At 31.2% G+C, this 15857-nt stretch overlaps 1 protein-coding gene across 1 annotated transcript in view; it reads right to left on the reverse strand.

Moving 5' to 3' along the window:
- Positions 1-15857, reverse strand: part of LOC113369765 (integrator complex subunit 4-like) — an 80375-nt gene that overhangs the window by 31690 nt on the left and 32828 nt on the right. Inside the window, exon 7 of the mRNA XM_026610337.1 lies at positions 12275-12449. Within this exon, the coding sequence (XP_026466122.1) occupies positions 12275-12449 (175 nt within the window). The remainder of the gene's footprint in view (positions 1-12274; positions 12450-15857) is intronic.

The following is a 15857-nucleotide window of genomic DNA, read 5'->3' on the forward strand; positions in this document are numbered from 1 at the left end:
GGAGCATCCGATTTGAATGATCCAAAAAACATTCAATTCGTGATGATGAGGAGAAGTGGTGATTAGTTTTTGGCAAAGGCAGGTCCAGCCGTTTTAGAGACACCGAGCTAAATATACCAAAAATTGCAATTTTTGAGAGAACTAAGCATCCGATTTGAATGATTCAAAAACCTTTCTGCTTGTGTTGACGAAACAATTGCTTTTGGAAAAAAATGTTTTCGTATATCGAAAATAATTCAGATTTTAATTTTAATTCTTGCTAAAGTTCTAAAACTCACTGAAATACTTTAAACAAATAATTTTAACATTGCAATTTAGTTTATATAATTCTTATAAATATTAGACGATTTTACAGAATGTATAATAATCTATTTGAAAACATTTAATATTCCTCGAACATTCGTTACGGCACGGGAAGTTCCAGCAATTTGCTTTAAGGCACGATGCCATACACACCACTATTTTTTTTTACAGAGATGCGAAAAAAATCTTCATAAGACACTGCCATCGTTGATACTCCGTTGTCCATCCCACAGCAGATAACGATGGACGGTAGTGTGGAGATTTTTTACCCACTAAAAAAACACTTCTCTCCCCTCTCCCCGCAGATGGCACAGAGAGGACTGGATTGGAACCGCGTTAGCATTACATCAATCCAGTCCGTGGATTTTCCAATTTTCTCCGGACAGTATTTGCGCATTGGCGTGCTATGCAACTCCGCTTTCGGGTTCGTGGTCCCATGCAGTTGGCCATAAAACTTGACAAGTTGGATACCGTCTTGCTGGCTTTTATGCATTCACTATCGAGGTGTTCACGGAAGGATAGCTTTTCATCTATCATTACCCCCAGGTAGCACAAAGCCCTTGTTGACTTCAAAGTTGTCTCTCCTATGTCTACAGTGAATGGCTTTGGAAACCATTTTTGTCGAGTCAAGACAACCATCTCCGTTTTCTGTTTGGCGAGTTTTAGGTGGTGTTTCTCAAGCCAGGTCTCTATGGCATCGACGGTTTCTCGAACTAGTATTTCTGCCTCCACAGTGGCAGTGCTGTCCACTACGATCGTAGCTGCAACGTCGTCCGCAAAGCCCGTGAGCTCCACCTGCTTCGGCAAAGGTGGAGCTCGTCGAAGGCAGCGTTTCACAAATCGGCCCCCAAAATTGAGCCTTGAAGCACACTAGCTATAACATCGTGCTCTTGGTTCTTCCGTCGTTTCCACTATCAACTTTCTTTCATCGAGGTAGTAATCCATCAGCCCTAGATTTTCTGGCTTTCACGTCAAAATTATGCTCTTCTAGGGTGTTTGAAATATCCGCCCAATTCGCACGTTAAAGGCGTTTTTAACGTCAAATGTAAGGAAGAGCTTTAAGACTACCACGCCATGCTTCTCTTGCTGCTTCCGTTACCTTCCGAATAGCGCCGATCGCCGATCGTTCTTTTTGAAAGTAGTGTTGGTTATTGGCAAAACCCCCGGCGCAGTCAATGTCGTTGCGCAGTCTGCTTTGAATGAGCTTCTCGAGCAATTTTCCGGCAATGTGTAACATTAAAAGTGGTCTAAACGACGATGGTGTTGTAGGGGTTCCCTTACCTTTATCTATTAGGACCAATCTTTGCCGCTTCCAGACTGTAGGAAAAGTTCCGGCTGCCAGGCAGGCATTGTAGGCATCCAGAAGAATATCTGCAAATTCCAGGCCTACAGTCTTGATCACTGAGGCTGGGATGCCATCAGTGCCTGGTACTTTTCCTGTCTTTATGATTTTCGCCGCATCTTGTAGTTTCTTGACAGTGAATAGTGTAGTTTCACTTTTTTCCACGTACTGCCTCTTTTCATGTGGCGAGTGTTTAGAGCATATGTTCCCAAACTCATTTGTATCGTGGACCCCTTGCAATGCTTTTGGATGTGGTATGGACTCCCTACTTACCCATTGCTTATTTTATATAAATTTGTTAATGTATTGATAAGTATCAAATTTTTTAGGTAAAAATGCATTCTACGTTTATACATTTATTAATTAAAATCTAATAACTTAATAAAATATCAAAATAAAGAAACCAAAAATTAATGTTCTAATGAGAAGGATGAACTTCATGTTTTAATAATAATTTGTCAACATTTGGCGACAATTTAGAAAGATATAATCTTAAATCTCCCCGCTTAATAATGTCTAGTCTGTTTCTCTTTTTCGTTTGTAGATTAGTGACAGCGCTAAACCCCTTTTCTACTAAATATGACGACGGAAATGAAATTAAATTTTTTTTGCAATATTCCATAGTATGGGATAAGCGACGGGTATGCTTTTTTGCAGCCAGAATTTCTGATATCCTTTTCGAAATCCAATTTTAAGCTCTTCATTGGTACTTAATTCGGCCAATTCCTCTTGCATCATAACATTCGTTTCTTCTATCCCACCGTATGTATTTGTTATCCACGGTGGTATTACTAATGTCAAAATGTCTTCAAATCTGGTTTCGTATTCAGAATAGAGGGCATTTAAATGTTCAGCATAGGTTGAAACGTCCTCTTCCTGATACTTTGTCTGAGATAAATTAGAAAACTGTGAAAATTCTCCTCGTACAATGTTTTGCTTCATTGCTTCATTAGCTTCATTTTTGATCGGAATGCTGCTAAAATCGATTTAGTTTTAATCAATAAATCAAAGTTAAACTGTCGCCTTGTAATTGCAAATTAACCGCATTAAGTTTAGCAAATAAATCTGTTAAGGGGTTAGGGGTACTTGGAATTTTTGAAAAACAGATTTTTATTTTTTTGCATTTTCATTAAGTGATAACTTGAAAATGTTCTCTGAAAATTTCAAGTTGATCCGATGATTACTTTTTGAGTTATTGGACTCTTACCAGCGCGTTGACGAAAGCGGAGAGCTCGATACTTATACTCAAGATTATTCTCCCTCACCTCCTGATGTTTTAAAAGCTTTCAAACCGATTTACGACGATCTCAGCAATGATAATTTACTTTCAAGATGTGTAGTAGAGCTGTGAACCGGATCCGGGTCCAGCGCGGTTCCGGTTCTGGAACCGGTTCTCAAATTTTGGGAACCGTCGACGGTTCCATTTTTTTTTAACTTCCCGTAGGGTAAGTTATTGTAATGGGCCGAAAATCTAAATTGAAAATTTTTACATTTCTCGACGTTTTGAAGGTTTCTGAACATTTTGGCATACCCCAGAAAAAAAGGATGTGTGTGTGTGTGTGTGTGTATGTATGTATGGATACAATTTTCCGTCCACGTTTTCGAGCGCACGGATCAACCTATTTGAATGGTTCAAAAAACATTCGATTCCTATTGATAGGAAGATGTGCTGATTAGATTTTGACAAAGGCAGGTCCAGCCGATTAGGAGATACGGAGCAAAAAGTGCAGAAAATAGAAATCGAGTTTTTGAGAGATCGGAGCGTCCAATTTGAATGATCCTAAAAGCATTCAATTCGTAATGACGGGGAGAAGGGGTGGTTCGTTTTTGGCAAAAGCAGGTTTAGCGGTTTCGGAGATACAGAGCTAAATGTGCAAAAAATGGCAGTTTTTAAGAGAACTAAGCGTCCGATTTGAATGATTCCAAAAACTTTCTGCTTGTTCTAACAAAATAATTGATTTTGGAAAAAAAATTTTTGCTTCAAAATTTTTTTTTTTAATTTTTTTTCCAAAAAAATTTTTTTTTGTATATTAAAAATAATTCAGATTTTTATTTTATTTCTGTTCTAATATACTTTAAACAAATAATTTCAACTTCCCAATTTAGTTTATATAATTCTTATAAATATAAATAGACAATGTTACAATATTTATAATAATCTATTTTAAAACATTTAATATTTCTCGATCATTTCGTTACAGTACGGGAAGTTCCAGCAATTTGCCTTAAGGCACGATGCCATACACCCCACTAGTTTTAATTTTTCTTGTCACCTACAACGTTTTATTTTTATATCCTATATTATTATTTCTAATTCTCATTAATTTTAACTCAACATTTCAAATATTCAAATATAAGAACTCTAGATATTATTTATTTTCATTGCAAAGCCTAATTTCGATTCAAAATTGATTACCTTATTCGAATTAAGAAGTTAAACCTATTATAACTTTCGCGAAAGAGTACTTTGTTTTAGCCAGAAAATCTGACTGGATTATATTATGCTAATAAGTCGTTCTGTATTGTTATAGACCACATTTGCCTGTTTTTCAAAGTTAAAAAAAAATTTTTTTTAAAAAAATGATTTTAGGTACGGGAAGTTCCAGCAATTTGCTTCAAGGTACGATGCCAAGCACTACTAGTTTACCTTTCACTTTCTCACAAACTGAGCTGTTGTTCATCCAAAACCTTTTCTTAAAAAAATTTAAATCGATTTTGAATATTACTATTCGAAAAATTTGGGAATGTACTGATTAGTATATCGAACGGGTATTTTTTTCGTAATCAACCGTTAAAATATTTTTATTTACGATTTTAATTAAATTATTTATTAAATTTATTATTTAATTAATTAAATTTAAAAATTAAGTACATTTCAGTTCAATATTCAGCTTTAAGAATTTATAAATTTATTAATTTTGTTTAATAAATGGTTACCGAATATGTATACTTAACTTATGTACAATTGTACCCAACAGTTTGTATTTGGGCAGAAAGAGAGATCGGAACTTTTGCGAATGCTTGAAAGGGACAGAATAAGGGATGAACTGCCGCTGTTCATCGCATATTATGTCCTTTAAAGCATTCGCAACACAGATAAACAGATCACATGCGAAGAATTTTTTTGTTTATAGATAGGGAAAGAAGACGTGTTGCGACACAATATAAAAAATTAAACATTATTATATGTATTAGCCTGAATCTTTTCATTGCGAGCCATCAGTCTTTAGCCCATAAATATTGATTTTAATGACTTCTCCAAATCATAATTTGACACTCGTTTTCAGAAAGAAACCCAACTATTTTCAATAGACAACACTCGACTACAAGAGCCGCATTTCGTTAATCCGTCTGAATTATTATTTCTGAAACTAAATATTTATCCATTTCAACAACATTTCAAACGATATAGAAGTTAATACAAACATTTCTATTCTACTTTTAAAATTGTCATTTTTTTAAAAAAATAAAATCAGTTTATGTAACATATATTAGTTTATGTTTCAAGTATATATTATTCTATATATTTGTTATATAATATGAAACACTATTTTAAAATATGCAATATTTCAAAATTAATTAGCAAACTAGAAGGAATTTTTGAAATTTGTTGTTTTACGATTTATGAGTCGATGTAGTACAATCGCCAGGCTCTAAAAGTACGCTTCTGCTTTGAAATCCTTAGATATATATGTATTAGTACATTTACTAATATTATGATCATAAGGTCCACTTGCTCTCTGACTGCAAGAGTCGAATTACATAATGGGAAGAGCTTAGGTATAAAAATAAGGTTAGCAAAGTATGAAATTTTTATATTTTTATGAAATTAACAATTTAGAAATAAAATTACTTTTTATGAAGTAAACTATTTATTTCAATTAAACTAAGGCGTTTTGTTGTAATACTTTTAATATGTTATTTTTTTTTAATACTATATGCAGCCAGTTTTGTAAATTCTCCTGATCAAAAGAAACCGCCTCTTGCTATGGATATCGAAAACTTCAATTGAGAAACTAAAAACTAAAGAAACTAAAAATATGCTTCAAATTTATTGGTTTATGAAAAAGTTTATAATTATTTATTTAAAAGTCTATGAAAATTACATATAACCTAATAATGAATGCAGACTAAATGTTATTCGAATGAACAATTACCAATTTGAGAATTGCATTCATGGCAAACAAATATATAACTAAATAGTAATGCACAAAAAAGTATTAATTATAATTATATTAAAACATTCAAAGGATTACAAAAAAAATTTCAAGAACAAAAAGCGAAACACGTAGCTTGAAACGGATGTTTGTGACTGAATAGAAAAACTAGTGGGGTGTATGGCATCGTGCCTTAAGGCAAATTGCTGGAACTTCCCGTACCGTAACGAAATGTTCGAGGAATATTGAATGTTTTCAAATAGATTATTATTAATATTGTAACATTGTCTAATATTTATAAGAATTATATAAACTAAATTGCAAAGTTGAAATTATTTGTTTGAAGTATATTAGAACTATAGTCAGAATTAAAAGTAAAATCTGAATTATTTTCGATATACAAAAAAAATTTTTTTGAAAAAAAAAATTGAAACAAAATGTTTTTTTTCCAAAATCAATTATTTTGTTAAGACAAGCAGAATTTTCTTTAAATCATTTAAATCGGACGCTTAGTTCTCTCAAAAACTGCCATTTTTTACACATTTAGCTCTTCGAAATGTCTGGGCCTGCCTTTGCCAGAAACTAATAAACACTTCTCCCAATCATTACTAATTGAATGTTTTTTAGATCATTCAAATCGGATACTCCGTTCTCTCAAAAAATCTCCCTATCTCCGTAACGGCTGGACCTGCCTTTGCCAAAAATTAATCAGCTCTTTTCCCTATCAATAGAAATCGAATGTTTTTGAACCATTGAAATCGGTTGATCCGTGCGCCCGAAAACGTGACTGAAAATTTGTATCCATACATACATACACACACACACATCCATTTTTTCTGAGGTATGCCAAAATGTTCAGAAACTTTCAAAACGTCGAGAAATGTAAAAAATTTCAATTTCTATTTTCGGCCCATTACAATAACTTTTTTCCGGAGCGGTCTGGAATTTTCCGGGATCGATCCGGACTTTTCCGCGTTGGAACCGTTCACGGTTCTTCTGGAACCGGGTCCTTTTTGGACTTTGGAACCGGTTCTTGAAAATGACGGTTCTTGACAGCTCTAATGTGTAGTTCTAGATTGAATCCATAATCAGAAAAATTTAAAAGCTTCAACCAACTAGTGTAAAAAACCGTGAATACTAGTTCTACTATCGTACAAATTGCTGACTACATATACAATATCATTATTATTGATTATGGATACCCTAGGACCTAATTGTTGGTATAATTCCCATTGGTATGCTAAAAAATTGGATGCTGCACGTGTGAAAGTGGCAATTCAGCGCGCCAACGAGAACACTCGGGAGGCCAGAATGCTTCGTAGGCAACAGCAAATGGAAACTTTGGAAACTTGCACAAGGACTGATGAACTATTATATGGCCCAGAAATAGATGACTCGGTTTAAGTAATTCAATAATTCGAATTTCTGTAAAATCCAATGTGAAACTTTAAACGCGTTTTTCTCAAAACTATGTTTTTTGAACCAGTGACAACTGTAACTCAAAAACCGCTTACAAGGAGAACCCGCGCATTGGTCGTCTCGGATTTTGATGAAATTTGGCTCAGTTGTAGATTTTATGCCCAAACTGACCATGGTAAAACATTAGAGGCCTATGAAAAGCGGTTTAATTATAAAAATTAATTAAAGTTTGCATTTTAGCAGCGCGCTGTACCATAGCGCTAATTAAAAAAAATTTCTCTTGTATTAGCCAGTTTGCTTGCAAACCAAGCATATTGGATCATATTCTGAAAAATACGCGCAGATAACTGATGATGAATTAGAGAATGTATCCTCAAGGAATCTTCTCTTCTATTTAGTTCTCTTTCTAATTGCCTAATTTGGTAACAATTTTGAATTGTCTTCATAAATAACTTCACCTAATACAAGAGAATTTTTTTTTAATGTGAATCAAGTATGTTTTTCCGAAACGTGAATCAAGTATGTAGTTCCGAAACGTCGACAGTAAATAAATAAATAAATAAAGAAATTGTTTATTAAAAACTTTTCTTGTTTTTCTATTACTTTTGGATTCTTGTTCGAAACTCTACAAAATATACACAAATCCAAGATTCTACCATTCAATATCTTATATATAAAAATGGAGCTCTCTTTCAAATGTCCGAATAAAACTTGAAAACGGCTGAATCGATTTGGCCAGTCTTATTCTTGAAAAATTCGTGCCAATCCAGAGAAAGTCCAAAAGGTGAGAAATTATTTCAAATCCGCGTAGAAACTTTACAATTTAAATTTGAAAATTTTTATAGAAGCGTAATTTAAATAAAACAATCGACGGTGCCAATTTCGTGAAATGTCAAACGCTTTTGACAGATGATGTTCAATTACGTTTAATAGGATGTTTTACGCGAATATTATTTATTTATGATAAATTTGTAGTAAGTAGTTTTGTTTGTAGTTTTATTTATATACAAAAACGTTAGTAAACGGGCCGCAAGTGTTACTAGAGACTCAAAATATAAACTTTTTTGATATGTTAATATGAAAATGCACTTTTTGGCATATTTTTCTCAAACACGGTGCTCTGAAAGATCTCATTTCTATAATTAATTACTCATTGGTATTTATAAAGCATTTTCTAGGTTATATTATTTTTAATTTATCTTATTTAAATTCAGAACCTAAATTTGGTATCGATCAAATGGACATTTTGTCGAATAACATTTTTCCAATTATAATTTCCCAGAATTTATCGCAGAATAGATATTAATATATGAAGGTTCGGGATTAAAAAGGTCCACCACCGATGTGCCAAAAATCAGTAAAGTTAAGCATTGTTTAACAACAATATTTAAAAGTAGAGGAAAAAAGATGTATAGCCAGCTACAAACTTGATTTGAAAACGATAATCTTTGAAATGGGCGAGATAAACGGTAATCTTTGAAAATCCATAATAAAAGTATTTTCTTCCGTTAATCGTTTTAGCATTAGTTAAAAATGTAATTATTTGGTATAATACCTTTAAAATTATAATAAGGCTTTAAACCTTTTGCCACCTGCCCGTTACAAGTTACTCCTCATATAGGATAAAAAGGTCTAGGTAACAAATTTTTGAGGGATGTCAAAAAAGCACATTTCTACAATGATGAAGTAGAAGTCAGTTTACTGAACGTAGTCAGATAATTGTTCGTTTGATATGTGTTATTTGTTGTGATATAATTGTTATGGTTTTCACAATATAGTTTATATTTGCTCAAAGTCAAAATGGACCTTTGTGTCTCATCTTGCTCTACATATATACTTTTTATTAAATTTACTTTAATTCATCGAATGTAACTTGCAACTTTTCAAAAAGCAGGTCAAAGAAGAAATACTTAATTCATTTTTTATCTCTCCTCGCAAAAATTTGAAAATTTTGTATAAGCTCAGTAGTATTATTTACAATTATACACAAAATCCAGAATCCAAAAAGAATCTGAAAAACTTGAAACGTAATCAATATGTCGAAAGATCAAAAAAGACTTAGATTGGATTATACGATGTTTTCTATAGAAAGTGTATAAAACTTGCAGTTGGATTGTATTGACAAAATATAGACCAATTAATGGGGTTTATTGTTTTTATAATACCTCATTATATATACCATTCAAACAACACATCATTATGCACTTAAAGTATTAATATTTTTGATTCTCTAGAAATGGTTTAGAATATACCTTATTTAGCAAAACAACGTTTGCCGGGTCAGCTAGTATATATATATATATACAGTAGAATCCGCTTAGTATGACATCGAAGGGACGCCGAAATCTCGTCATACTAACCGGTCGTCATACAAAGCATACTGAAGAAAAACTTTTTAATATGTATATATGTTACATGTTTCAGTAATTTAAAAGAAAAGCCTATACATACATTTTAATTAAAAATAAAAATGACACATTAAAATTTAATAAAGTAGGGCGGGGCACAAAGGTCCAATTTGACTTTCAGTAATTATACTCTCTAAACCCAATGATCAACCTTGCAACACATAACACATCAAACAAGCATCTATCGAACTATGTACAGAAAAAAATTCACATAATTCTTAATTATATAAATATTATTTTTTTACTATTTTTTTAAAATTTGGTATCTTACTAACCATTTTACCTGACATACGGGGTAAAGTGGGACAATCAGGGGGCAAACAGATGCAATTTCTTCTATTAAATTTTAAAGGGATTTTACGCTACATTATTGAACCAATGCAAAATATTAATTATGTATATATATATATATATATATATATATATTAAACTTATATTTATGTATTAAAAAAATAATTATTATTATTATCGAGTGAACTCCGAGTTCGAACACGTTGGGTGTATCCACGTTGGGCTCGGATGGAACGAACCCATAAGTGATTGCGCTCAAACATATTCAATTTGCAGTCGTTTTGCCTTACTATACTAAGTCACAATACGAAAAAAAATGTTTAGAAGTTTCATTGTGTCAAAAATTCATATGTTTGGTATTGGGTACGGAATATTTACTCAATGGAGCGCTTTCAATGGAGCGTTTGGAATTTTGGAATTAGGTTCATCTTACTCTTAAGTTCAGAAGTGAAAACAATTTAGACTCTTTTGCCACTTCTCGGGAGGATGACATTTCTTTTCAGTGGTGTAATTTTACTTTTTTCAAAATAACGTTGGGTATCGCTAAAAGAACTAATTATAATAGAAAAATGTTTAATAATGTTTTTCAAAAAAACAAATACGTTTCAAGTTACTAGCATGTTACTAGCTACTGAAAATTTGTTTCTTTTTTGCGTTTTTCATCATTTTTTGCTAATATCTTCAAAAATATACATTTTAACGAAAATCATGTAATGAACAAAATTATATCAATTAAAATCTTAATAAATCGCTATTTTATAGTGTTTTAGAAACTTTATTAGGCTAGATATGAAAACGGGTTTTTATAGTGCTCAAAATAAGCTTTAAAATGAGTACTTCTGCGTGTAAAATGAGTAAACTAGCATAAAAGACGCATACAATGTTTTTTCATTTAAATCGAATAGTTTGAAAGCCATTTCCACCAAAATTAAAAATAATCGTATTCCATCTAGAATTAACTTGGTTTAAGAGATCTTGATGGATTCTAAAAAATACCACAACTTTAGTACAAACGATTTTCAAAAAACTCATGATTTAAAAGAACAACCAATTTCTCATTATAATATCTCTGAAAGAATACGTATAAAAGTATATATATATATATATATATATATATATATATATATGAAAATTCGAGGTACTTTTCTGACTAATTATTGTTGTTTATTATTTTTCCGTTACACAAATATTGATAGAGGTATGATTAATTAAGAAGTGCGCGGCTGTCCAACCAGAGGTCTTTCGAGCCCTTTAACCGTTCGCCGTTTTACAATAAGAGAAAATACGGTAAAATTTATGATAGAGTTGTAGCTCATTTAATCACCTTTAAAATAGTGTATTACAAGTTCTGATAAAATCAGAATTAAAAAAGTAATAATCCAATTAATGCGGTGGATGGTGACGGTGACGTGCAAATTATTTTCACTTCTGAACTTAAGATAAAGATTAGCCTATTTCCAAAATATCAAGTAAATTGGAGCACAGTAAAAAAATTCACAGAGCAACAAATTTGTTGATCGTAGGTTGAATAGAGCACATGTGAACAGGATTAATTAATTTGTCAATTAATTCATTTCAAATATGAACTTAAGTAACAATGTATATTGAATTATTAGTGAGAAAAATGTAATTTAGATATTTAAATACTAGAAGCCAGTTAAAATATGGTACGAAATTATAACAATTATAGGCAACATTATTGAAGTAATTATTTTGGGTAGAAAAATCTAAGGTGATATTGTACCTTTACTGCGCATGCTATATATTAATTTTTTCTGAATTTGTTAAAAGATTTCAATTTTCAACACGTGTATCTACGATATTACAATAAATACATCACAAAGACAGATGATGATTTTTGTGTGATAAATTTGGAAAATCAATGTTTTAGTCGTGAAAAAACAAAAAATCATTTATCATCTACAGGTATGAATAAAAAAAACTATATAACCCTTAAATGCAATAAAATAAATTGAGCTATTGAAAATAAATTGGTCTATAAATCACAGTGTATAATTTTCAATAGACAATTTTATTGAACATTTTTTAATATTTGATAAATGGAAAATTAAAGTGTTAACTGTGGGAATTGAGAATAATCATTTTATTTGAAACAGTTCTACATTCAACATCACTCATATATTGGTGTAAATAGTAATGCTAAAACCAATAAATGATTATTTTTAACTGAACGGTATAAATATTACTATAAGATATTAAAAAAACGTGGATGTGGGTACAGGACAACGTCTGTCGGGTCATCTAGTATATAAATATATATATATATATATATATATATATATATATATATATATGTGTGTGTGTATACAGGTATTTAATTTAAATAACATTACCTAAGAACTCATCTTCTAAGCCATGAACTAAAGCTCCGCAGGCTCCACTGCCCATAAGACTTACTGAATCAGCACTAATTTTCTCTTTGGGTGCATCTTCGCCCCATCGTTTTCCGGAAGACCATTCGCCACTTGAAACTATTTCCTTGGCTCTTTCATGAGCACTGCGTTTTTTCTAAATTTAAATAAGTAAATAATTTAATATAATATTATATAAAGTTGTTCTTAAGAATCCATCTAATAATTAAATAAGTTTAGGAAACATATCTTTATATGTAGTATCAAACATTTCGGTTCCTCATTTGACCCATCTTCAGTGCTACTTTAAAATATTTCTTGGTTACAAGTTAAAAATAGATATAAAAAATTAAAAATTTACAAAAATATAATTATAAACATGTGAAATAGAATAAATCTAAATAATTTGATAATAATTTGTTGATTTAACAAAAATATATAAATAACATAAACGTAGACTACAAAACTAAAAATAAATAATATGCAATAACTCATCATACAAATAATTTAAAGAAAAACACAGAAAAAACACGAAAAAAATATGTACTACTAATATGTAATACAAAACTAAAAATAAATAATATGCAATAACTCATCATACAAATAATTTAAAGAAAAACACAGAAAAAACACGAAAAAAATATGATACACCAATTAATATAACAACAAGTTATATGACAATTACTTTTTCAAAAATATTAAATAAACTAGTGGAGCACATGACATCGTGCTTTAAGGCAAATTGCTGGAATTTCCCGTAGCGAAATGTTCCAGGAATATTAAATGTTTTCAAACAGATTATTATAAATTCTGTAATATCGTTAAATATTTATAAGAATTATATAAACTGAATTGCAAAGTTGAAATTATTTGTTTAAAGTATATTAAAACTTTAGTCAGAATTAAAAATAAAATCTGAATTATTTTCGATATACAAAAAAATTATTTGACAAAAAAACATTGAAAAAAAAATTGAAACAAAAATTATTTTTTTCCAAAATCAATTATTTTATTAAAACAAGCAGAAAGTTCTTTGAATCATTCAAATCGGACGCTTAGTTCTCTCAAAAACTGACATTTTTGCACATTTAGCTCTGTATCTTCGAAATGGCTGGGCCTGCCTCTGCCAAAAACTAATAACCACTTCTCCCAATCATTACTAATTGAATGTTTTTTAGATCATTCAAATCAGATGCTCCGTTCTCTTAAAAACTCGATTTCTATTTTCTGCACTCTTTGCTCTTTATCTCCGTAACTGCAGAATCTGCCTTTGCCAAAAACTAATCAGCACATCTCCCTATCAATAGGAATCGAATGCTTTTTGGACCATTCAAATCGGTTGATCCGTGCGCCCGAAAGCGTGAACGAAAAAATGCGCACACACAAAATACACACACACACACACACACATACACACGAACACACGAACATCCATTTTTTCTGAGGTATGCCGAAATGTTCAGAAACCTTCAAAACGTCAAAATGCAAACGTTTTCAATTTCGATTTTTGGACGATTACAATAACTTACCCTACGGGAAGTTAAAAAAATAAAAATAATAATAAATAAATAGAATTCTGTATTAAGGCAATTAGGGCATCGTGCCTTAAGGCAAATTGCTGGAACTTCCCGTACCAAAAATTATTGTTTTTTTAAAAACGATTAACATTTTTGACAAAATTTTACTTAAAAAAAAATAGATTTTTGAGAAACTATAAAATAGACAAAAAATTACTTTTTTTTGAAAAAAAAAATTTTTATTTGAAAAAAAAAAAAATTTTTTTTTTTGAGAAAAAAAATTATTTTTTCAAAACAAAAAAATTTTTTAAAAAAAAATGTTTTCTTCATTTTGACATATTTTGGAAATTTTGAACTTTTTTCAAAGCAATCGCACTGCTTGAACTGCATAGAGACGAAATGTCAAAGCTCGCAAGTGCCGCGCCGCCGTCTAACGCATAAGCATTGGTACGGAACCCATAGAAATGTAAAAAAAATATACTTATTGTTAAAATCTCTATAAAATATCTGATAATTTGATGTTCATATGTCTAATGATCATTTTTAACCGCCCAATGGCATTTTTTTTTACTTTTTTCATTAGATCTCCGAAACCGCTAGACCTGCCTCCATGAAAATTTGATCAATTATACATCTTGTCAATACAAGTAAAATGTTTTTTGAATTATTCAAATCGGACGCTCCGTTCTCTTAAAACGGTACCGTTTTTGGCACTTTTTGCCCCGTATCTTCGGAACGGCTAGACCTGCCTTCGCCAAAAACTAATCAGCACGTCCTTATCAATACGAATCGAATGTTTTTTGAATTATTCAAATCGGTTGATCCGTGTTCCCGAAATCGTCGACGAAAATTTGTATCCGCACATACATACACACACGTACATACATACACACACACATACACACACACACACACATACATCCATTTTTTCTAAGGTATGCCAAAATGTTCAGAAACCTCTGAAACGTAAAGATATATAAAAATTTTCATTTTCGATTTTTTTGCGATTACTATAACTTGCCCTACGGGAAGTTAATAAATGAAAAGACTTAAAAAAGCTCCGAGATAGAGAGGGGTATTAGTGGCGCCAAGGACGCGAAAAGTGCGGTAAAGTTACGAAGTAGGAACATACATAATAAATCATTAATACTCTGAACGCGAACAAAAACTTGTAACCAAAATTATTATTTCAGCATGTTTTCACCACACAAGTGTTGTCATAATTATTATTTTTAAAAATTTAATTCAAATTTGCCTCATTGTTTAAGTGAGCCCGAAGTAATAAAAAGAAAGCCGACTGTTTTTTCAAACCCAACAATATCGACAACAGTAAGTAACAGACAAGAAAAAGTAAAAAACTGACATTTGGCGGTCCAAAATGATCATTAGACATATTCACTTCAAATTATCTGATATTTTCTAGAGATTTTAATAATAAGAACAAATTTACATTTCTTTGGGTTCCGTATCAATGTCTATCCGTTAGACTGCAACGCGACGCTTACAAGCTTCGATATTTCGTCTCCAAAACAGCTGCGCAGCGTGATTGGTTTGAAAAAAAAAAAATTACAAATTTTCAACAAATTTCAAAATGTAAAAAAACATTTTTTTCATAAAAGTCATTTTTTCTCAAAATTGTCGAAATTCTCAAAAATATATTCTTTTCAGATTTCAAAAAAATTTAAATCTTTTTTAAAAAATTTATGTTTTGGTACGGGAAGTGCCACCAATTTGCCTTAAGGCACGATGCCATGCACCACTAGTTTATTTGTATTAATTTATGAAAACTACTATTTGACTGACTTATAATTGAAAGGGCGGCAATCTGGAGATCGCCCCGGGCGGCAAAAGTTCTAGGTACGCCACTGTTGTAAACAAATACTTTTCCAAATTGTTGGAAACTTGCACGATTAGTCCTAACTTATAAACAAGGTGATCATCAAATATTACTAATTAAAGACCAAAATCACTATTGTCAAACTTTGCTAAAGTATTTGAACAAAATATGTATAGAGAAATAATTCCATCTGTGAAATTTTTAATTTCTA

Source organism: Ctenocephalides felis, unplaced genomic scaffold (genome assembly GCF_003426905.1).
Source record: "Ctenocephalides felis isolate EL2017-DRISC unplaced genomic scaffold, ASM342690v1 CF-g0.4_SCAFFOLD_01492, whole genome shotgun sequence".
Lineage (NCBI taxonomy): Eukaryota > Metazoa > Arthropoda > Insecta > Siphonaptera > Pulicidae > Ctenocephalides > Ctenocephalides felis.